General features: G+C 41.1%; 1 protein-coding gene across 2 annotated transcripts in view; it reads left to right on the top strand.

Annotated features, from left to right (window-relative positions):
* KCNQ3 (potassium voltage-gated channel subfamily Q member 3) overlaps positions 1-15,994 on the top strand; it is a 211,968-nt gene extending 195,974 nt beyond the window's left edge. For both annotated transcript variants that reach the window (XM_074577851.1, XM_074577853.1), the window contains 6 exons: positions 3,256-3,443; positions 4,490-4,592; positions 7,197-7,328; positions 9,803-9,901; positions 11,680-11,764; positions 12,719-15,994. In XM_074577851.1, the coding sequence (XP_074433952.1) occupies positions 3,256-3,443; positions 4,490-4,592; positions 7,197-7,328; positions 9,803-9,901; positions 11,680-11,764; positions 12,719-13,456 (1,345 nt within the window). In that variant the 3' untranslated portion in view covers positions 13,457-15,994. The remainder of the gene's footprint in view (positions 1-3,255; positions 3,444-4,489; positions 4,593-7,196; positions 7,329-9,802; positions 9,902-11,679; positions 11,765-12,718) is intronic.
* Positions 15,995-25,608: the final 9,614 nt, after the last annotated feature.

The following is a 25,608-nucleotide window of genomic DNA, read 5'->3' as shown; positions in this document are numbered from 1 at the left end:
CATCTGAAATCATCTGAGTTTCACTGCTAGTTTCATCCTTCTAAGAGCTTCTTTCTCTGCTTTCATTTGAGATTCATCTATCATTGGTGACCTGTTAATCCCCCCACCAGGAAAAGCAGATCTCCACAATTTTTTCAGACCTATGGAAAAATATCTTCATTTTATAATCACTGAATAGATCTACTCATCCTAAAACTGCTGCAGTTTCATCCTTCTTGTAGCTTATTTCACAGTTTCCTTCAGTCTACAAAAATCTCCCCGATGCCAAGCTTGCTTGACTGCTGTCTGTTTTTCTTCACATTGAAGGCCACACAAGCGCACTCCCTCTAACATCTGCAGGCCCATCAGTTTATATTGCCTGGCTGAGTCATTGTTATCACTCAGCTAGGTTTTTGGTGCATTTCTGTGCATTAAAATCCTTTTCAGTGATGTGCCATGATTCCAGACTCTTCTTGACCGTCCTTGAAATAACTTCTTCCTTCAGACTTTGGTTTTATTACTATTGGGACATTAGAATTTCTTTTTCCCTACTTTACCCCTCGAAAAAACACACACAATTCATTCAGTTGAGTTTTACTTCCTCACCTTTACTTTTTATGGCCTTTCAAAACTTGATCACTAACTCTTATCTTCTCCTGTATATATTTTTCCTGTATTTCGTAGCTGAATGCTTGAAGAGCTCAAATTTTACAGAAATGCCATGGAGTTAAGACATCTGTACTGTAAAGCAGTACTTCTCTCAAACATGGTCTCTGAAAGAACAGAGAATTGATAGTGATGTGGAAAAAAGATCACAGGATTCTCCCTGTCTTAGTAGAACACAAACCACATGGGACCCTGCGCTCACCATCAGCCTAACCATTAGAGCACACTGGTGGATCAATCAGATCGAGATTCTAACACAAAAGCAAGCACTATGGAAACCACTTTTTAAACAAGTGCTTAAGACCAAACATGAGACTACACATTCTGTGATGACTAATTTGCCACAGATGTCAACAAGTAACATCTCATATTTTTCTACAGAGAAGGAATTAATCCCTGATTTTTACTCTGCACATTTGTCTGTGCCTTCTTTGTCTTTCCCTCATGCCATGAATTCCTCAGGAAATTACATTAGGGCAAAGTCTGAGTAATATTAATACCATTCACTTCTAATTCTAATTCTTCACTCAAATCCATGCTTTTATCTTCTCACATCATTGACTTCAGTCCTGGCAATGCTGATGTAGCAGGATTGGCAGTGCGTCTCCGTACTCACACAAGTCCTTCTTGGTTGGCACTTCCATACATGCACGCACATCTGCACTTCCTACACGCAGTGACAGGGCAAGTACCTGAATTTACCAGGCTGCAGAAATTACATTCACAAGTATTGTCATGTTGTCAACGAGAAAATTCAGAAGGCATGAAAAAACATCCTACACGAAGTTTAGTGCTTCCATCTTTTGTGACGGGGAAGCCTATATTTCATTACCTTCTGGGTCAAAGATACATTAATCAGAAACAGATAGTAGAGATGAGAGGCCCAGTAATTCATATTAAAAAAAAATTAAAAAAAAAGCAAAACAAACAACAAAAACCTGCAACAGCTGTGATGTTCAAGGCTCAGATCGTGTAAGATTTGTATGCTGTAAACTGCAGTATTTCTACCAGTGTCGACCCTCTTATGAAAGCTGCAAAGTCATCATACATGTCTTTAAATCCATCTCGCCTTTATCATTTTAAGAGGAATGTCCTAAGAACTTCCATTGTTGAGGGATACTGCTACAGAGAGAGCTCCAAGATAGAATAGATCCTTCTTTTGAAGAGGTGCACCGATGGCACCAGAGATTCTAGAACACAGAAATAATCCATCTGAGCAAGACAGCTCCTTAAATAGAGAATAATTACTCTGTGAGTGGGACCCTTCACTTGCAAGGTCTGCACGCAATTCTCCATCTTTGTCGACTATGTCCTTGCATGGTAGACCCTCCCCATGCTTGCCTCTCCTGCCAGCTAGTTTAGTGGCTTCAGCTGAGCGTACTGCATAGATATCTCTTTGCATACCTATGAAATCTCCTTCTTCTGGTCACCCCTGCTGTTTGTCCTTCAGCTCTGCTCCCATCTGTGTCTCTCAGAAACCTGCTAGCTGCAGTGGCTTCTTCTCGCCCCCCCCCCGACTCAACCTGCCTGCCCTTCTCTCCTGCACCTAGGGGCATCGTGACCGTGTGTGCACAATTCACCTCTCCCCAGAGCTGTCCCACACTGCAACATCCAGGAATGGGTTAAAAGGCAGGCTTTCTTCCCATGGCTTAGCCCCGCATTTTTTTTTAACAAATAAGCAACTGACAAATATTTAAGCAGCAAATTGAACAAGCAAGTCAAACAATTACACAATCTTTCAGCTCTGAAGTGTTCAGAGCGTATTTAAGCTGACACACTCACTAGCAGAATTCCTTTTGCGTTGGTCTTTCCAGTGACCTTTAAGGCCATTGCAGTCATCAGGCTGTCAGAAGGGTTACTGGCCGGAAGGGATGCTGGTAAGATGGCAAGTAGACATGATTCGAGCTATATCTTGTCACTGAAGCAAAAATGTCTTTGGTCAGTAAATCCGTGAGAGGACAGTGCAAGGAATCACCAGAGGAACAAAATATGTCACTTTATTACAATTCGTATAGGTCACCTCAATTTCTAGTGTAGTCAGAGATGACTGAAAGTAAATGGTGGAGAGAACTGGGTAGCCTGCCCTGCCATGTACCTAGTAATTGCTTGGCAATGCCTTTCCAGTGTTTTACTGATAATTTGTTTGTTTCACAGCACATCTGACTTATTTTAGTCCTGGCTATGCACATGCGTTATTCATTTAATAGCCTGCCACAGACCCAGTAGTTAAAGAAAGCACTGAACAGGAAAGGCCAAGCATCCTTATCATTAGACAATATAACTGCCTAACTAGCGGTGTTTCTCTTCTTAATAATAAATCTAATGCTTCAGACATGCTACTGGAGCTGAAGCACTGTGATACATCACATAGAGAGGATAGCAAGACCCTCTGGTAACGTTTTCAACACTGACACAAATAATGCTCATAAAAACCAGTTAATTATCTGTGGAGCTTAGCTGTTGCTTACAAAGACATTGATGTATTACGGTAGCCCCAGCAGTGTCCTTGTGTACAAAACATTTATTTAGCCCATTATATAATTAAAGCATCATGAAAACAAGTTAAAAGTGTACAAAGGAGGAAAATGATTACTTTTGCTTATTTTGTAGCCAAAAGCTGGGTCTCTTGGATCGGGTTCGTGGTACCAATACTAAAGGAAAGCTATTTACCCCTCTGAATGTAGATGCCATTGAAGAAAGTCCTTCAAAAGAGCCTAAGAATGTTGTCTTGAATAATAAGGAGCGTTTTCGCACTGCATTCCGAATGAAAGCGTACGCTTTTTGGCAAAGCTCAGAAGGTAGCCCATCTGTGTTGATTTCTTTCTATTCATCCCCTCTTCTCCCCATTTTACTTTGTTCTTCTGCATCTTCTGTTGAAGGTTTGTGACTTTCTGGGCCAAGCATGGCCGGTCCCTGGTTTTACGTGGCACATGGAGAAGTTCCAGAAAATGAATGCTGGAGTCCAGGCAACACAGTGCTTGAAATAAGACAATGGCCCTCCAAAAACCAGCAATCAATGTAGAATATAGCCAGTGGCGTAATCAACCTATTTGACCTGGAACAAGAGGGCACACTGGGCAGTGATGTTATGCTAAGGTAGCTCCCTCCTAGACTGCATCCAGCCCTGCACTAGCCTGTGTCCAGACGTATCAAAGATCGAAGCCTCTTAAAACTTTGTTTATAGAGTCAGTGGCTGCTTCCCTCCCACTCTCCCTAAGACTGCTGCCCCTTAGCAGATTTCCACTGGGTGTCCGTGCAACAGCGTAGGGCATTTTTCCTCTCAGCTTCCCTGGGCACACATTTTTCTCTGATTATGTATAGTATCTAAATGGTGTCTGAATAACAGTTTCTCCTTTATTGTGCCAGCTGGCATCAGTGCACGCTGGGCAGACTACTGTCATGGACGCAGTCTGGGTGTCCACACCTGGAGCCTCATTATCCGTTGCCATAAAGCTACATGAGCTCCAAGTAGTGCAAGTGGAAGGAGAACTTGGCCTGTAGCTTCTACACCTGTTTTAGCCTTACGTAAAATAACTTTGGCAAAGATTTATCATTGTAAAAGCTCCTAAAAATGGGACCTTCTAAATCCATTGGAGAGAAAGAAAAGTTCCCAAGTTTCAGAAATGCTGGAATCTGAGAGGAGAGCCCTCAAGTAATGTGTCTTACAGCTGTCCTGGCAGAATTATAAAATCCCTTTCAAGAGCTGATCAGAGAAAGAGGAACCTGCAAGAGATGTTCCTTTACTAAATTCGACTTACTTTATGTAGTGCTTTGGTTGGCCGGACCTCCCTCTAAACATTGTGTGGTCGGATGTTCACACAGCTTTTTTTGACCTGCTTTGCAGATGCAGGAACTGGGGAACCCATGGCAGAAGAGAGAGGCGACAGCAGCGACTTCCTTATGGAAGATATGATCCCCACGTTCAAGACAGCCATCCGAGCTGTCAGGTAAATGTCTCTGATGCTGCTCAAAGCTTTGCTGTGACTTTGAATGCTTATACTTCAGAAGTCCCATTACCATGTTGCTACGTGTTGATTCATTGTTGCTGTTATTACTTTTTTTTTTTAAATGCAATAAATTAAGTAATTCTAGATACATTGAAAAGACAGACCCTATTTAAAGTCCCCTTTGAAAGTATGCAGAAAGAAAACTTTTCAATAACATTGACCATGCCACTTCTGCAAAATACTCCATAAATATATTTATTATAAAGTAACATTGAATACAGTTCCTTATTAAAATATGCTAGAAATATAGTATCTTGCTCAATTTAGTGATCGTAATATTTATGTAAAACTGGAATTTTTGCTTAACAACAAACTCTGAACTGACTCAACTCTTTTTTTACTCATAATTGTATGAGTGTGCAACATGCTCTTCAGCTGTCATATTTTAATAGATGCTGAGGTCTCCATTTCAGCACTCTTCGTCTTGTGACGTGTCACCTCTATTTTTGTATCACAAGGGATATTCCCTGGGGTTAGAAAACTCCTAGTGATGCTTGATAATGTGTTTAGCACATCAAGCAGACAGAATTCATCACTGGTGCGCTGTTACTCCTTCACTCAGTGTTTTTTACTCTCTTCTCCAGAAAAATGGAAGATACTCTACTTTCTACTTTTACTTACTAAATAGGAAAATACTCTACTTGCATTGCAATTGTTTTTTATTCCAGAAGTTGTTAAGTTTTGGGCCAGGGAATTACTACCTTCCAGGTGAAATACTGCAAGTCTGGAGTGCCCTAAAATTATTTTCTTAGAAAAGCTTCAAGGAAGGTGGTTATAAGTATATAAGCATATACTTATATGTATACAACCATGATATGTATTCTGGTTCTTTTCTGGTTGGGTGCAGGAGAACCAGTCATTAAAAATTCCAAGTTTTCTCAAGCCTGCTGAAATCCATGTCCCACAGGCTTTGTTCGTGTTACCCATAACTGCTTCTCTCACGCTGGAAGTTTCTTCGTCCCTACTTCGTCCATAGTTTTCCCTTTCTTCCCCGATACCTGCTTGCTTTCAAACAAAAACTTTCCATCTGTCCTGCTTCCCAGCCCCACCTCCATCAAACATGCTATTATTACTTTTGCAAAACTTCCTTTCCCCACATCCTGTGCAAATCTAATCGATTCATGCAATTTCCCTTTAAACTCAATCACAAGCCCAACTTTTTTTTTTTTTTTTTCTTTTCTTGTATAGTTTACCCAGACCCTGAATGCTAATGAGAAGTAATTCTTTCAGGCAAAACACTTAATGGGTTTTCAGGGTCACGATCAAGGAGATTTTAAATTGAAATTGCTAACAGTGTGATTCCTATTTTTCCTTTATTTTTTTTAAAAGTATAGTTTTGCTGTTATCATATACAGTTAGGTTATAATAGGCATAGGTATAATTTTGAAATCTTGAAAGATTTATAAGTGACGAAGTTAAAGAATTGAAAACCCTTAAAAACTCAGAATTATCTTTGCTAAATGAAAGTTTATACAGATTTTTAAAAAGTTAAAAAAAAAAACCAAAACACCAGCCTTGAATTAAAAATGGGTCAGAACGTAACAGACGACAGTAATTCCCCAATTCAGAGCAATAAGAACATGGAGACTCTACTGAGAAAGCAGTCTTGTATCCCAAGCCTGAGACAGATAAAGAAATAAAATGCTTTTCATTCTTTACATATGTTTCTTTACATATGTAGTTTAATCTTTCATTCTTTACATATGTTGTTTAATCTACCACAATATAACAATGTAAACTAAAGTATAAACTGTTGAATGAAGAATGGAAACAAGAATGCCAAACAGTTTTCAAGTGCTCTGGCCAGCACTGGTCCTTATTATTAGAATTTTGTTATCAATTACTAGGACATTTTATAATAATAGTAATAATAACATTATTATTATTATTATTATTATTATTATTATTATTATTATTATTATTATTACTACTATTACTATTATTATTATTATTATTACAAGAATAACAATGATAATGTTATACTGCTGTTTTTTCAAGGACACTTCAGGCAGTTCTAACACTTGTTCTTTTCTCCACGACTTGAACTGCTGCTGACTTCTTAACTTCCACATCTATCTAATTAACATTTCCTATCCAAAATTTTCCCAGGTGCAAAATGAAAAAAACAAGCTGAAAATGATTCAGCATTATATACACTATAAATTAGCTTTATAATAGGCTGAAGCGTGGAAAAAGCAGCTGCAGCCTCACAGCTTCAAAATCTCCGGTGACTCGTGTTGTTCAAAATCAAATTCCACATATGATCTTGTAGCTTTGAACCATTTCTAGTTATGATGATAGTGTTGAAAAAGACATTTTGTGTGTATAATTTGTTTTAGGCTATTAATTATGAAAAGCCAACTATTACATATTTACAAATGTGGTATGATATTAGAGATTCTCTACTTATGTTTTATTGCCTTGTTTTGAAATAACGTGATCAATTTCCAAGCATCCAAAGTATTTATCAATTATTCAATACAATGCAAATTATCATTCTGGAATTTCTATGCGAAATTAGTAATTTTTGTGTTTATTATGCAGAATCCTACAGTTTCGTCTCTATAAAAAAAAATTCAAGGAGACTTTGAGGCCTTATGATGTAAAGGATGTGATAGAGCAATACTCAGCAGGGCATCTTGATATGCTTTCCAGAATAAAATATCTTCAGGCAAGGTAAGAATCCTCTGGTAAATGGAAAAATATTTAGCTGACAAAATAAAAGCATAGTTCGCCTATTTGCCTACGAGGCCACCCAGAAGCTATGACTTTGCATAGTGTAGCTGGTCAGTAAGAAAGCCTTTTCTCTGAAGAATAAAGGCAAATGAGCAGCTAGTAGGGGTAACTGCAGCAGAAGAGAGCACTGGCTCATATTTATAAGAAGGAAATTGGAGTAGAGAGTCCTGTGAATTTTCTTGACCGTTGTGTTATTTGATTAGGGTCAAATTTCTCCCCTTCTCCCCTTTTTACAGATGATAAATAAAAGCAATATTTGCTCTATGTAGAGTTTCTCTTTGGGCTGGATTCTGTGCTGACCTGTGCCTGATGAAACACCTCATGCAAGTGCAAAAATACATCAGCACAGAAGGTTTTACATCCCCTTCACTCAGGTGTAAAATGACCTGTATGAAAAAAATTGGAATTTTGGGCCTTTGTGACTGTTCAGGTGCAGTCTGCCCCCACAGTACTTTCCTGACAGAAGTGGTTCATCCTGATGTGCTTCTGAGGCATGGCTACAAAAACGTGTGCCCCTTGCATCCTGATCTGCGGGAGCAGGTCGGAGCTTGAGCTAGTAAGTCTGAGTTTGAGTGCCCGTGAGTGTATATGTGTGTAGCTGGATTAGTTCAGTCTGTCCATATTTCCTGAGCCCTCCCCGCCCCGTCGCTCTGAACAGCAAAATGCCACACAGGGATACTCTTGATTTCTCTCAAGAATGGCCTGAGCGAGTGCAACTCATGCTGCACGTTTGGACCTTATCTAGACTTAACTCAGATGTGTAAGGCTGTTCTGGTCCTTCGGTTGAAGTTCATATTTTTTTTAATTTCAAAGTGCTTTTCATGTACTGGGCTATCTCATTTTCAAGTATGTAACATGTCTTGTTCTTACCTCACTATTATTGCTCTAGAAAAGCTCCTGTCTTCAATTATATACCACAGAACATCATTCTTACTCTATAAAATGATCTCTGCGTTACGTGAGCTTAGGTTTCAATGCAGTAATATCTTTTTGAACTCAGGAAGTTGAGGAGGGCTCATGAAGTTAGAAACCTGCATCTATGGAGAGGTCTACACACCTTATACTGGAGATCCTTCCTTTACTTCAAACTGAGGTGTTGTGTGACTTTGGACAGCAGAGAACCTCGCAGATACTCGCTTGAGTCCTAGCAGCAATAAAGGTGCCTGACATGATTAGGCCCATCTCCCGCAGTGTTTATGACAGAGTTTTGTGGGATGAAGACACATCCCAGGTGATTCAGGGCAGGAGTCACAGCACAGCCTCCGACCTGTGATGTTCAGCTCAGCAACGCCGTTCCCCAGTGTAAAGACTCACTAGTCAGGGAAGACCTTTTTACAGGTCTTTAAGAAAAAGCTTAATCCTGACAAGCCATGCGAGATTCCTCTTATTGTTAATAGAGAGCTGGTCAACATAATTAATAATCCCCCTGAATTTTCTTCACTGTGTTGACTGTATCTCCACTGATTGTAATCAGACAAAACCAGGGGCGTGAGTCCTATGCATTGTGTCTATGAATGGTGAGATGCCATAGGAGTTGGATGAGGCATTGACTGATGGCTCAGCAATGCTTGGGTGCCTAGAAAATATCTAGCTATCTTTGTGAGGTTTGCCTTGAGCGTTTTTAAGTTCCATTTTCAAAACTCCATGGCCACCACGAAGCCATGCAATGTACCTGCAAGGACTGGCTGATAATACAGATAACACTCTGTGGATAGTGCTGACTGGTATCTGGTCAGTTTGGTACGTGGGCTGAATGAACAGAGACTTGCTTGCACCTGAGCGATTGGATATGCCAAATGAAAAAATACAGTGATACAGTAAAAGTGTGTAATTAAACATGCTGGAGCCTCCCAAACAATCTTTTTGGTTTGGTTCCAAATAAAGAGTCAAGTAGGATTCTTTGTGAAACTTCATTTATAGTTATATTTTTCAAACCAAAAGAATAATTATTAAAGACAAAAAAAAAATACTGATAATTAGGCAGAATAACTGCCAGAAAGTCATTGGTTTATTAAGAGTATCAGGAATTGCCATCTTTTACCAAATTCTGATTTTCACTATCCAGCACAAAACTTGATGGATCTCTCCTGGTATTTTTAGAAGCAACTGTTATTGGAGATTTTTTGACAATCGCATTATTTAGTTCCTTTGAAGGAAATGAAGTCGTGTGTTTCAAATGTCAGAGTATGGAAACAGTGAGCTAGATAATTAGTTAATTACCAGGTAATTACAATTCAATGTATTGATTGTGAACCCAGAACAGATCAAACACATCGTGATCCTCAATATATTGTTAAATCAAGACGTGCGTCCTTTTTGAATCTTTGCTACTGTTTTCTGCAGAGATGCATAGCATTTTCTATGTGTTTGCATTTAGAGATGGACTTATGCAATTGCACTTTTCTTTTTTTCAGAGTAGATATGATTTTTACACCTGGACCTCCATCTACTCCCAAACATAAGAAATCCCAAAAGGGAGGAGCTTTTTCTTACCCTTCGCAACAGTCTCCCAGGTGAATTTTTTATGCCTAGTCTTTTGCAGAGACAAAAACGGAAATAAAAAGTTAATTCATACCAGTAAGCATGCCTTTCGTTCATCCAGCCAGTACACTGTTACAGTAATGATGCTGAGAGGATATGTTGCTACAAGAAACGTATGTGTAAATGTTGAGCCACAAAGACACTGGCTTCCCTAAGAACAATGTATGATGGAAATCTAAACTTAATGGCTTCTTAATTGTCTAGCTCAACTTCTCCATGGTTTGGAAATGTGATTTTATATGAAATATGTACATGTGATTGCTGATAAAGCTGAATTTCTAACATTCAACTAGTAAACCCATTTAAAAACTCACTAAAAATGACCAACAGTTTGAAGGTAAACAAGTTGTCTTCCTGAAGTGAAAAAAGTTTGGTTATAGCTCCCACCAAATGGCAAGCACAGAGTTTTAATGGCGTTGCTTTTAAACTGATGATTGGTGAGAATTACTGAAAATAAATTGCAATACCAAGTTTCTGGGTGTGAAAGTTCCAGCATATTATTGTATTGCTGCATTCCTGGTAGCAAGAATTCAATAATAAATGACATTTCTCATGTTATTTACAACTATCAATCTGTCAATAAATACCCATGAAGAACCACACAAGATCATCAACAATCTGTCCCCAAAGCTGCTCAGAACAAAAGTAATCTTACAGGAAATAAATTAACTTGGCTCTGTCTGGTTTATTCCACCCAGTGAAAAATCTAAAAACATGTAAATGTGAAGACAGAGACCTACATATATGGAAGAGGCAATGATCACTTGGGAAACGAAGCAGATTGCAAAATTTGAATGAGAAAATAACATCAGTAACCCAATGTACAAAATCTGACATATTTTAGTTATAGTTTCTGCTTGAGTAGGTTATATTCACAGCTATATTTTGAATTTTGTCAGAAAGAACAACTGAACCTGTTAAACCAAAAGTTTTAGGGTGTATTTGTTCTAAGTCATGTTAAAGATCAAGTGCTTAGAAATTGTTTTACTAGACTTTGACATAGGTTATGGAAAGATGTATGGAAAGATTCCTTCAAGGTTGGTTTGGAAATGTTTTGGTAAAGATTTAACTTGATAATGATCATCCTATATCCCATGAAATTCTAAACCAAAGTTCTTTAGTTAAGCAGAGATCATCTTCTTACCTCCTGAAGTTAGTCCATCTGATGGACAGGTAGTAGGGAATTACGTAGAAGAAAATTTATTCTGGAATCTACTCTAAATCTCCAGGCCAGACTGTCTCTTTACAGCATTTCCAGTCTCTGCCACTTACTATTTGGTTTAATGAAATTGAGAAGAAAAACCCACTCAGCCTTGAAACTCAAATTCAGTCTTCAAAGACACTAATTATAAAAAATTAGATTTAAAACCACATGGCAATCTGTGTACCCACTATCTAGAATATCTCAACATTTTTCGCAAAGCTGAAACTATTCCACCAAGTCTGAGATTAATTTCATTTTGAACTTTCTGTTGGCTTTTTTTTTTCTTAATCTTTATCTTAATTTTGAACAAAAATAATTTTAAATTAAAAATGAGGAATACATTTTTTAAAAATGCCTAGGAATCACATGGAGTAGACTTTTGTTCCTATTTGTGTGATAAATAACTAAATTCAACCTTTTCTTAAAGAGAGGTCCGAGTAGGTGTATGAATATACCACCAAGATAGTAATTCTGTTTTCTGATATAAATTACTTACCGTGATGCAAAGAAAAACTGAACACTAATAAAGTTATTACTTCTTTATAGAAACGATCCATATGTAGCCAAAGCATCTACAGCAGATACTGAAGACCAAAGTATGATGGGCAAATTTGTTAAAGTTGAACGACAGGTATGTAATTTCATGACGATGATGGAGGCTGAGGCGCTTGTGCAGAAATGATAAAGCTGACATAGATTCTGTATGAGTCTTCGGCTGACCCAGGCAGATTGGTACTGTTGGTGATCAAGACTCACTCAGATCTTGTACTAATGATGACAAAACCACGTTGTTAGTTTTTCATGAAAGTGTGCATTTTGAAACATGTTGAATGAATACCATTACATACGGCAGCAAGACCCTAATCATGATGTTTAGGTGGGACTTTTTCATTCTCTTTAACACCACACTCGTCATGTCTGGTGCTTTACTGTGGGCACCACCTTCTTTTGCAGGGTCTGTCACTCAAAAGGATTGCCTCCACAGTTGTTATTTGGCCCTCTTTGTGCATCTTAACCTGTCGCTTAGCAAGTTGAGACACTCTCATTTTTAAATATATAACTAAGATGGAGGCAAGTGGCATTGATTCACCTCATTTTCTTTCATGGAATGTAAATGTTCAGGCACAAAGTACTATCAACAGAGAAAGGAAATTAGTCACGATAGTTAATCCTGATGTTGTGGGACTATTAAGAGTTAGAGAATACATCTGTGTGCAAAGGTAATTCCATCTCTTGTATTTTGGTAATAGCCACTTACCGTATGGTATCAAGACTTTGGTCATAACATTGTAGGCTGCGGTTGGATGCTGGACTGCCAACTATCCAGCAATGCTAAAAATTTTTTTTGGCACAGTTCATAGGGATGGGTCTTCTTAATCTGAGGCGTTAGAGGGTAAAATGGCAGTCTGGCTTATCTAGCAGGACTGCAGTCCAGCTTCCAAGGGAAAATCATGTTTATCCTGTAATTACCTTCATGACCAATAAAGATGGCAGCACACTGCTGGAGGCAGTGCACTTATGGGACCGTTGACTCTTTGATTGAACAACTGACTTGAGACAATATTGTAATATTGGTATTTTTCAGGTTAATGACATGGGGAAGAAACTGGATTTTCTTGTTGATATGCATATGCATCATATGGAACAGCTGCAAATACAAGTCGCTGAGATAAGTCCATTGAAAGAAACTGCTTCTCCTGCAAAGGAGAAGAGAGAAGAAAACAAATATTCTGAATTAAAAACAATAATATATAAATACACTGAGCAGTGTGCTCATGAAACTCCTTACAACTTCCAGCAGGTTCCAGTCAACAAAGTCAGTCCTTATGGTTTCTCAGCACATGGTCATATGACTCATTCACAACCTTTATCAATAGGTGGGCAAAACTCTGGCAAACTGCAAGCCACACCTTCCTCAACTTCATATGCAGAAAGGCCAACAGTTTTGCCTATATTTACGTTAATGGACTCCCAGATTAGCTACCACTCTCAAGGAGACCTACAAAGCCCTTACTCAGATAAGGTGTCACCAAGGCAGAGAAGGAGCTTAACAAGAGACAGTGATACTCCATTATCCCTTCTCTCCGTCAACCACGAGGAACTTGAACGCTCCCCAAGTGGCTTCAGTATCTCCCAAGACAGAGATGACTTCCCGTTTGGCCCCAATGGGGGATCGGCATGGATGAGAGAGAAACGCTACCTAGCAGAGGGGGAAACGGACACAGACACCGACCCTTTTACACCAAGTGGCTCCATGCCTTTGTCTTCTACGGGAGATGGGATTTCAGATTCAATATGGACCCCTTCAAATAAGCCAGTTTAAAAGTGCGTGTGGGGGCAGTCACTGGTTGACTTCTCCATGTAATGTAAGCATACTTTGTATATCTCACTTACTCTACACCCAAAGCTTACTAGTTCAAAACACCAATGGCTGCATAAGATGCATGTGATATTAGTGGTAGTCATTCTGCACCATTTCATACAATTTACTAATGCAGTTTTTTTCATGCTACCAAAACTAAGGAGCTTAGTTTTGAGCATGGTTTGCATGACTTTACCCTATATAAATGGTGAAGCTGATTTCTTCTATGATACATATCTATCTGATACTCTTCAATACAACAATGGCAAATCGATGACATGCGAGATATGGTGGTCCTTGCTACATTTTGTAAACAGAGCAGCAAAGTAAAAATATTTTCAGGAGCAGTATCCCTTTGTGGAAACGTAACATCTGAATCCATTTTCTAATATAAGTAAATCAATCTCTAACCAACCTAGCCAAGACCACATAATGCTCAAAGCAGGGAAAAAGCTGAGTCAAAGTAAATGACCTTACTGAAATGGGTTTGTGCACTAAATGTTTCTCATGTGACCTATTATGCAACTACCCATGAAATAAAATGTCAAAAAGAAATTAGGGGTAGAATTTAAAATTATCAGAGCCACCTCCTGGGATCGGTCATGGGTATTTATTTATTATAAAATGTAAATATAAATCCCTCAAACTGCTTTGAAAATCCCCACTCGTGTTTATAAAATTGCTCGAAGCGTGATTACAATGCTATTTTGTAGAAAATATTTTGCTAAGTCCATTTGCTACTTCTGGAGCCAAATTTTCTTTCTGTTCCAAAAAATTCAGTGTACGGAACTCCAGGTTTATACACTCCACTCTTATTGACTTATGTGCTGCTAAGTAAGCTGCATAATGTAACCCTGCCTCAGTTTCCCAATGTGTTAATTGGGAGTTATACGTCTCTATATATGCACAGGTCGTAAGGCTCAGTTCACTAATATTTGCCAAGCACTTTGAGCTCCTCAGATGTGCAGGGTGTCGCTGGTCTCTTCCCTGGGAGTTCCACAATGTGGGATGCTGCCAGCACAGTCTCTCTCTGTTCACTCTTTCTCTTGGAAATGGACTGCTCCAAATCCATGAATGTGTGCCATATCAATGTACAAATAAATAGACACCATTTTTGTCACCTGTCCCTGAGCAACAGAGAGATAAGTATGCTCCTTAGGCCTTAGCCAAATATTTTTTTATGGGAATTGGAAATAAGTTGAGGGAGAGCAGGAAAACAATCCAACCCACTGGGAACAGGGCAGAAATGAATCAGCTCTCACCACGACAGTGGGAATGTAATATCTCTACCGCTAGTGAAACCAGCCTGTCCAAATATCCTATGCGGGATTCATCTGATGTCAATCCAAGTGTCCGTGAAACAGCATGCATTTGATGTCAAGTTCAATGGCTATGCACTTTTTACAGCTGGTGGAAAACTAATCAGTACAGTCAGTGAGCACAGGGTACAAGAACCGAAGCACACGTCAGCTTTAGGGTGAGACTAATCCCATCTTTAACTCGATTATCTACCATGGCCAAATTTCTACTGACTTCAAAGGGAGCAGGAGGTGACTTGCGGAGACGTCAGGTACACCCACAGTCAGTGGGAAGGCTCTCAGCCCTACCCCACTGATCCAAGGTGCGGCCTCTACCATGGCTCATGCCCACCTGCTGTTGAGAATGACCCCTGTCACAATGACCTCACCACCGCAGCTAGAGCACTGACCAGCACAGACACAAGGATTTGGCCTACGTAAGGTGTTAGAAAGCGGACTTTCTGCAGTGACTGCTTGTATTACACTGCAGCTGCACAACTGAGCATCACTGGCACATCCGATCGGAGCACAAGAAAGAGATGCACTTCACTGGGCTTCCCATGTGTAACCGGGTACTGCACAGGCCCAAATAGAATGCTCCTCAATGGAAGACAACCTGCTGGGTTTTGCCCACTGTAGTAAACTTCATGTTCAATTCCTCAGTATCTTTGACGTCTCTTAACAGTCATTCCATCCAGGGAGCTTCTATTCTCTTCCAGATGTAGGCATTGCCTTCATCTTTGTTGTTTATTCTTTATTTAAACAGACATCTAAAGGATTAGGATCTTCTTACTTCGTCTGCTTCTTCAGCTAAATCATGAGACATCCTTCTGGGACAGATCTCCAGAGAGAACAAATTGCTGTAGTTACTCGAGTAAATAATGCAGACCTTTGCAGGCTGGGCTGAGTCCATGGAGCTGTTCTGAGGCCAGTGACTATGATGATATGAGGCACAATTTTGGTAATTACTTAATTGACAAAATAGCTATTGACCTGAAAGATAATCTGTATTTGGTGCAGTTTCATGGCTAAACTTGAAGAAAATAAAACGCGCTGACAAAAGTGTAATTCATTGTAATTTGGCATATTGAGAAGAATTCTTTGGCCATCAGTAATTCTAGGAAGTACCTGTGTTGCACCTGCTGCAGGCTTTCTGATATGGTAATACATGTCTGTGGCGACTCGTAAGGTTTAACCCTCACATGACAAACGAAAAAGAATGAAAACTGATTTTAACATTGCTTGACTACTGAAATTGGTGTAAGTATACGCTAGACAAATATGCCTCACTTCCCTTATATGTCAAGTGCCTGGCATTCCTACTGATTTAGTTTGAGTTTGGCCCTTCTTAAAATGCTTTCTAGATCTGAGCAATCAAAAATTGAGGCAGCCAAAACCCAAGTGCAATCTGAGAAGTTCGTTTGTGAATGTCTTTTGACAGTGGCCATGCCAGGCAGTTCCCTGCCCGATTCCCCCTCAAATTCTTCAGTTCACTTTTCCCATGCCAGGTTATATAAAGGGAATATTTTCTCAGTATTAAACCTGGCTGAAAATCCATAAATCACCTCATTAAAAAGGTGTGTTCATTCCAAGAGAAAATCCAAGCAAGGGCAGAGATGGAAGAGTCTTCACCTGCACACAGAGTGCAGCCCCAGAGAAAGTGGGACTTGGGCTGCCCTGCGCTGTGTGCACTCAGCAGCTGAACTGCCTTCAAGTCAGCATTTTCTGTGGGCTGTAAGCACCGATTGATTATGTGCAGCTTGAAAAAAAGAGGTCGGGTATTTGTGGCCACATCACAAAGTATTTAATGATGCGCTAACTGGCCAGATGAGGTCTGCCTCTTATTAAAAGGCATTGGTGGTAAGCTCAGCAAGACCCTCTGCGAAGGACATCTTGATCCTCTGGAGGAGATCAAAGAAGAGGGCCAAGGAAGGTCTGATTAGCTTATTTTAATATTTATTTTTTCTAACACTCTTCACTGAAACCAGTCGCCGCTCTGTTCAGAAGGGTGATGTGCTTAGCAGCTCTCTGCCTCCTCCGTCATCCGTATTTAAAATAGGGCGTGCATCAGTTCTGCTGTCTGTGGTGACAACAGACGCGTGTCGAGATGTCACCAGCAAGGCGAGATCTGGAGACCATCCCTGACCTGGGATGTGCACACAGACTTCATCAGACTCCAGTTCAGGTTGAGTCCAGGAGGTGAATCAACCTTAGAACTGCAGTTTATGTCTCTGCCGTAGATACTGGAGAAAACCAATTAAAACAACTGTGATTATTTGCCCTGGCAACATTTAAAAGGTCAGGACCTGTTTTGCGGAGTGGGTTCACCACATACACGGAATCAGTTATTCACAATTTCATTTGAGAGGCACTATTTCTGTGTCAACAGTACTCTGCATACTAGGAGCAGATTAGATTTATCCCTTCTTCCCTTTGTGTGCGGCATTTCAGTTTAACGGCTATCAGCTTTGAGTCAGGCCTTCCCAGCAGATAGACTGACACTGACACGTTGTTTACATATAATTAACATTAAAGAGAATTAACCGTTGGAATCCACTCTTCGCTGACCCTTAACTCATACAAGTGAGCAAGGATTTATTTCAGGCCTTGAGATGTTTTTCATAATCAGAAAGTGTGGGCCTTCCCTCTGCTCTCCTTGAAGCCAGTAAGAAACCTCAAACTGATGCACCCGGAATGGGATTGTGTCCTAATCTGCCTTTATTTATGCATTTCCTTGTGCAAGACAGCACTGATCTGGAGACGTTTTTCTCAGTTACATTTTTATGCTGATTTTCCGTCACTAACAAATGACACGCATCTGGAAGTTTTTGGAAAGGTGAGTCTGTGTTTACATTGTGTACCTCCCTTTGCAGCGTTATTACCGGTCAAGCTTCCTCACTTTAGGTTCAAACTGAGACTATTTCATGAAGGCTGAAGTGAATGTTTAGCTAAAGCGTGCAAGTATAGAAATTTATGCTCCATTTCAGGAGTCGATCCTTTAAAAAAAAATCTAGTCAGGAACATAGCTGCTGTCCTTGCCTTGGCTTTTCCCTGCACTGAATTCATCAGTCTGGCTCCCTTCGAAATAAAAGGGAATTCAGCACGTGGCGAGATTGATTGAAAAGTCCCCAAAACTGACATCGGCTATATTTGCTCTGTTCTTATCTGTAACTTTGCTGCATTGTTACGGTTCAGAGTGGAAATAGTTTTTAAATTTTTCTGCTTCAAATTGTGGCCCAGCAGCGCCGTCAACTAAAGCCCACCCGAAACCCGCGCGTAGTGGGGCTGCTGGCTCGTGGCCTTCAGGCGAGCACCGTGGTCCGACCGGTCTGCGAGATCACAGCCTAAAGCAATCAGAAAATGCAGATTAAGGAGCAAATTCAGCCCTCCTGGGAGCCTGGCAGTTGCAGCGGCGTCAGGTCTGAACTGAATTTGTCCCCCTTAGTGCAGAGCACGTGAGAAAGAGCTGGATCTTGGCTCCTTGCACCCCACAGCCCCTCCACTACACTTGAGGCCACCAAGAGCTGCAAACCTAAATTCTCTACAGCACCTCACGAATTTGGTGTGATACCGCTTTTTCAGGAGTCCAGGTGAATGCGAGTGTTCACTTTTGAAGTGAACTTTTGTGAACTCCTGTTTTGCAGAGGTGCAGAGGAAAAAGGGGCCGTTTTCAAGTGTTTTTAGCTGGGCACTGTGGGAACGAAGATCCTGGGTATCGCTGTTGCTTCTGGTCGTTCAGGCTGTAAGATCCGATCCTTCCCAACTCGGCTTTTGGTAGCTTCCCTCTGAAGTTAAGTGAAGCAAAATACTGGAAGTGGGATCCTATTTCCATCCTCAAGAACACGCTGAGACTGAAGGTTACATGGCCAACTGCATTTTGTTTTCTAGTTATGGCATCTTATTATTACTAGTATTTGTGCCTTGCTCACTGAAATTTTCTCCATGCTACAAAGATGCTTTTCAGATTCTGGCTGACAAGGGAACACAACTTTTATACAAGTGGCCTTTAGTGCTCTTTATAATATTATTTATTGTAATTTTTAAACTGTATGTGTAATTTATATTCTGGCACTGTCCAATATTTGAACAACTTTAATATGTTTATTTCAATATATTATGCAAACAATACTTCTTAACTGATTTTTTATGTTCTGTCTTTAAAAACTGCACCACTTATTAATAAATAGAAATTTCAATTATGACGTGGAGGAATTTCTTTTCGTTTAAATCGTGGTATCTTCACACGTATTAAAACACAATGTCCAATGTACCCCCAGCAAAGACATTGGCAAAGATCCCTTTGAGTTCATCTACGCAGGACTGAACTCATAGCTACTGGTAGGCTTTATCTGGCTTCCACAGCTAGTCCTGTTATAATAAAACGCACAGTAGGTCCCATTATTTGTGACTTCTTTTGATTTAGTAGCCATGTATCTTATACGGCTTTGATCATATATGCGTGGGAAAATGAAAACTAGAGAAAAAATACATTCAGATTTGAGACACTAATGTGCTAAAATATGATGAAGTTGCACACAAAATATATAGAGATCATAGTAATGGCACAAGGCTTCTCTGAATATCCTCTGCAGGGAATTTAACAGCTGGCAAGAGGGTTAGGTTGGGAGGTCACTTGCCTGAATTCTCTCCCTGGTTCTGTTGCTGCATTTCTGTGTGGTCTTGGCCTCGTACCTTCAGCTGTGTTTGTCTTCTGGTTGTGTAAAACCACCGGAAGGCTGCTCGCTTGCCTCCAAAAAACACTGTGGGACAGCGTGAACTATTTAAAATGTCTTGCCCTCATACAAAAACAGGGTGTTACCAAGGAAAAATCCTCCCAGACGTCTTTTCTACGAATGGTTCTGTTTGTAATTTTGGCTGGGGATAGCATTTCAATGGTAATAAAATACATGTATATAGGGTGTGTAGGTTATTTTCTCCTAGCTGATGGTTTGGAAGTTGCCGTGTTTCCTTGGAAAGGGCAGGGAGTGCGCATGCACATGTGCACAGCTAAATTTGCAGGAGGGTTGGTGTGTGTGGAAGGAGAGGGACATCATGCAGCCTGGCTGAGCGGGTTTGATTTCTCTCATAGAATCATAGAATCATAGGGTTGGAAGGGACCTCTGGAGATCATCTAGTCCAACCCCCCTGCCAGAGCAGGGTCACCCAGAGCAGGTTGCACAGGAACGCGTCCAGGTGGGTTTTGAATGTCTCCAGAGACGGAGACTCCACCACCTCTCTGGGCAGCCTGTTCCAGTGCTCTGCCACCCTCAAAGGAAAGAAGTTCCTCCTCATGTTGAGGTGGAACTTCCTAGGCTCAAGTTTGTGCCTGTTACCTCTTGTCCTGTCCCCAGGCACCACTGAAAAGAGCCTGGCCCCATCCTCCTGACACCCACCCTTTAAGTATTTATAAGTGTTGATGAGATCCCCCCTCAGCCGTCTTTTTTCCAGACTGAAGAGACCCAAATCCCTCAGCCTTTCTTCATAAGAGAGGTGTTCCAGTCCCTTTGTCATCTTGGTAGCCCTTTGCTGCACCCTCTCCAGCAGTTCCCTGTCCTTGAACCGGGGAGCCCAGAACTGGAGACAGCACTCCAGGTGTGGCCTCACCAAGGCAGAGTAGAGGGGGAGGATGACCTCCCTCAACCTGCTGGCCACACTCTTCTGGATGCACCCCAGGAGGCCATTAGCCTTCTTGGCCACAAGGGCACATTGCTGGCTCATGGTCATCCTGTTGTCCACCAGGATGGTGGTGTCCACCAGGATGATTACTCTCACTGACAACACTCGCGTAGCACTTCGATGCCAAGTCGAAAATGCCACTTTCTGTTCTTGATAGTCCCCTTTTGCAACGAGTGGGGGAAAATCAGCACTTTTCACAGTCTGGTCCACTCAGTCCTATATCAAACGACCCAGACTGCCTCTGTCTCTAATTGGCATCTTTCTCAACTACGTAGTTGAAGATGGCCAACTTGGACAAAGGCATGTCTTTCAGATTGCTAAACAAGATGAGGTGAATCCCATCCTGCCGGTTCAGAGAGAAGGATGAAGAGCAATTGTCTTGAATGAGACAAGAAGAAAGGATGTGAAACATCACCTCCTCCCAAAAACATCGCTGGACCCAGTGATACATTTTTAAGGCATTCCTTGTGGCTTCAGCATCATGATTGTCACTAAGGAACCAGCTCTGCTCAACAATTGAAATGCAATGCAAAAAAAGGTTTCTTAATTATTTGTGTTAGGTAAAAAAATACTCAGCATTTATTCCAGTTTCTTATCCCACTTCAATATCACTGTAAATTGGGAACAACTTAAAAAGTCCTGTAGTACTACAACATCCATTTGTGGTGATTCTGGGGTTTTTTTGGGTTTTGTTGGTTTGTTCGGGGTTTTTTTTGTGTTTGGGTTTTTTTTTTCGGTTTGTTGGTTTGTTGGTTTGGGGGGGTTTTGTTGTGGTTTTTGGTTTTGTTTTTTTTTTTAATGGATCAATTTAAATAGGATCAGTGCCAGCCACTTATAGCCAACTTTAATAATTTTTTCTAAAGATTGACAGTATTTTATTAAACTAATGCACCTGAATGTGGAATTTCAAATCTCATGAGTTCAGTTTTTCACGCAGCTCTAAAGACTATGTACAACACTAACATTTTCTTTATTCCTTGCATTTTTTTCAAGGCAAACACAAAGGTACTTCAAATGTATTCACATCTTTTTATAGACAATATTACCACGCATTATCATTACTTAGTGGTGAATGTCCCAGTTTGAACTGAACAGCAACTGCACAGCAGAATTCTTTTGCAAAGAAAAGCAGAGAGCCACAGCAACGACATTTAAATGAGTATTTCACAGACACAATAGATGAACCACTCAGCTTTTGTTCACCTGAAATGAAATATATTGCATTAAAATTTCCCCTTGGCTGTCGCCCAAATACATAAGCACGCCAAATCACTGCATCTCACTGGGGCGCTGGGTCTGATCTTTTAAGAAATGTATTCTAAAACGGGAACAAGATGTGATATCTATCCTCAGGCAGAGCCCTGCTTATATCAAGGGAATTTTCCCCTCCTGCAGTGTCTGCTTACATCTGTATGGGGCTGCTGAGGTCGTACATAATTGTTCTCTGCCTCAGCAGGGTAAGCACAAGACTTGATGGTTTCGAAAGGGTGAAATATCGATGCTTCCAATATGGCACAAGCACCAGTGTCAGGAGTGGAAGTTTCTCAGTGTATTCTTTCCCTTTCTTCTCAGGATGCTTATAGGAGAGCTTTGATTTTCAAGACTTTCTAGAGTCGTGAAAACTAGCTCAGATAAAATGCTCTCTTGATTAACATGGAGCATCTTCCTTGGAAAGGAAGGAATCGGGAAAGCCAAGTCCATGACACAGAGCAGCAGGGGAGCTAGACTGCCTTTAAAGAAATTGCCCTCTAAGATGATTTTTTCAGGCATACGGTTCTGATGGCTGGTAGCCCAGTGGGCTTGGGAGAGCAGGAGAGCTGCTCTCCTGCTTCCTTGGGTCAGATGCAGATGGTCAACAGAATATAGACCAGGGATCACGAAAAAGAAAAGATGTAAGATGTGTTATGACTGTTTTGGCAAGTTTGATGAGATCAGTTACGTGTCAGACACGTATTATATCAGAAATAGCAACACTGGATAAATCGTTAAATATTTTCTATGTAAGTTCTGGACTGCCGCCAAGTTCTCTGTATCTAATCAAAGTTTTATGAGTCTCTAGACTTACAAATGCAGAGGGCTTGATCACTAGCAAAAAGTGTACACCCCAAAAGAGCAGTGCACGGGTCTGTAAAAACCTCATGGGATGTATATAACATGCAGAGCAGAAAGCAAAACCATCAGGAGTGCACCAGAGATGAACTGTTTTTGAGAATAGGTGTATTCCCTGCAGTTCCCATTTTGCTTTATAGACAGGAAAACAGAGCTATGCAGTCCCTGTGGCAGCAATTGTGCTCGCTGCTTCGCTGGAGAAACATTCGCAGTGTGGTGAATGTTTGGTGGCCCGGCTCTGCAGAGAGATGACTGCCACGGCTCTGGTCTCTTCAAGACTGTGCAATGAGTATATCTCAGTAAATACTTTTTGTTCTCTCAACCCAGGCGGCTCATCTACCTCTGCTTTAATTTTTCTTGTCACGACATGCCGACAGCATTGTTGAGGAATGGAGTAGCACCCAGCTCCTCGGTTCTTGTGCATCCTCCACGGGGCAAGTGGTGGCAATCTTCAGCTGACGAAATTCTAGTCGTACCTGGTGTGGAAACCTTGGCCCATTTAAACAAGTAGATCAAGGTCTCGTGGCAGAAAACAAGTGTTTCTGAGAAGCATTGTCTTTCTAATTTTCCAGCTGAGGTGAGTTTCTCACAAATAATATGGCAAAAGCAACTCATAGTCCTTTTCCACACCAGCTGTGTGTTGAATTATAACCAGGCTTTTTCAGAAAAAAAATAAATTTACACAGTTGACACTTTTATAAACAACGTTTATTAAACAATTACTCAAAGGTGCTTCCATGGAAGCATTTACTGTAGTATCATAAAGTGTAACTGAAGACAAAATTTCAATCCTCTCGAGCAAGCTTGGATTAAGTTTGCTTGTGTGTTCTTTTTTTTTTTTAAAAAAAGGGCTTCATTCTCTATTGCAGGTTAGCATCTGATGAGAGAGAGATGCAGCTGGATACGTGTTTTCCTACTAGGTGTATGAGACAGGCAGGTTTGCCAGATGCTTTAGGTACTACAGTATTCCATGTGCCACAGCTCATCTTTTCAGGCAGAGATGGGTGGTGGGTAGCCAGGGCGGTGCGCTGCCGAACCTGAGGACGGTGGTGGATTGGGACAGAGCGGGCGGGAGGGATGCTGGTTGCTGACGCCGGCTCAGGTCACAAGAACATATGGCCGGAGCCCCTGCGGCCTCTCACGCACACTGTTAGGTAGGAGCATGTGTTTAAAATGTTTAAGAAAAACGCCACAAGGAAGGAGCAGTGCTTTGCTTCCGCACTGGGTTCTCCACCCACAGGGAGATAAAGCACCAACATTCAGGCTTTGCTTTCTCCCTCCTTCCCAGAACTTCATGTCACGCTGTCCTCCCTCTTACAGATAAATCACAGGCATTCGGCTTGAATGTGTGTTTATTCAAATTACGTTAGTGGGGGACTTATCCTGCATAGCCTTCAGCAAATGAATGCATTTACTCAGTAATTTATATGAACGATGCGCCTATACTCTGTTACTAAGCTGCTAAAAATGACTTCTTTTCTCGGTCTGGATTTTGGGATGCTAGCTATGGACACAGTGCTGTCACACAAAGAGACGCTGGAAAAAGGAGGTACGTAAAGACTATACCCCTGAGAAAGCGCCTTGCTCAGAGCGATGCTCGGAGTGAGAACACGGCATTGTCCCCAAGAGTCAAAGTTTGGGCTGAACAATGGCCCCCTCCCCGGTCACCTGAGCATCGCTCTGCAGCTGAGGAAAGTTACAATTACAGAGTCCCAGGGTAAAACGCAGCATGAGGCAAAACCTGCTGAAAGTCAAATTATCCTCATAGCCAAACTTCAAACGGTTGGAATCGATCCCAGCGCACACATTTTCCTGGCTATGCCTGTTTTTGTCAGCTGTTACAGAGAGGACTTTCATCCCAGCCTTCTTGATGAGATATTAAGCAACTGGTAATTAGAGCAGTAAAAGTAAGTCTTGTCAAAGAAAAGGTGTTTCCATATTCCTTCAAGCTGCAGCATTTAGTCACGAGTCCTGAAAATTTTCCTTTTATCACACCAGTGACTTCCATACAGAATTAGATAATTTTAGATGAAATGACATCCCACTGGATAAAGTTTTTTTCATGAAAGGCAGAGTGAAAGAAAACAAAGGGAAGATTGTGCAGGGGTGGGCACGCACATGTGCAAGCATCATATTTACCAGCGATAACTCTGTTAAATGTGGCTGCGGCTGCCTTCCAGCTTCCAAAGTTCTTGGTGAAAGCAGGACAGAGCCCTACCACACACGTAACCCACGCAGCCCTGCCACGCACACAATGTGATCCCACAAACACCTTTTCTGCGGGAAACCGGGACCCCTCAAAACATACGACTGAAATCTGAAACCAGAAAAATCGCTTTCTCCCAACTGACACGCTGGCAGGCTGCAGTGTTTCAGCCATTGCAGTGAGGTTCTTCCTTCTTTGGGTGACGTCACAGCTTTCTTTGCCTTAACCGGTGGAAGTGCAAGATTGGGACAATACAATTAAGCAAAGACAAGTGACAACAAAAGATTTGACGACACACCATTTACACATGCGACATCTACAGTAATAAATAAAGTAGTGCTGGGGAGCCCTGCAACCCAAATATCCATAGTATTGGTAGGACCGTGCCATTGAAAGGACAGTCCCAGAGTGCTCCTGACCAGCAGATCCAGCGTTTCCCAAGCCAGGTTTGGAAACAGGGGGCAGGTTGTGGACCACTCCCGACAGACAGTTTAAGCAGCCGCCCAGTGCATCGCATCTGCCGCCTCCCCTTTATCCTCTCCCTTTCTAACAGGGGCCAGAATATTTCTCCGTTGAGATTTTGCACAGATCCCGAAAGTATTTCTTATTCCGTGGACTGACTGTGAATCATTTTAGGTTGCCTGTCTCTAATTGCCAGAGGGTTTTGAATTAACTCATGCATTGTGGTATTCCGTGGCTTATGATAAAACTACTGAATGGGTGATTATCTGCTTTTAACAGCGTTGCATCTAAACTCACTGATTTCAGAGCAATCACGCGCCGTCCGTGGGAGTAAACGGGAGCAGAATTTCACCCACTGCTTC

The sequence above is a fragment of the Larus michahellis genome, chromosome 2 (assembly GCF_964199755.1).
Source record: "Larus michahellis chromosome 2, bLarMic1.1, whole genome shotgun sequence".
NCBI lineage: Eukaryota > Metazoa > Chordata > Aves > Charadriiformes > Laridae > Larus > Larus michahellis.
The sequence above is the reverse complement of the archived record's forward strand: the minus strand, read 5'-3'. Positions and strand labels throughout refer to the sequence as shown.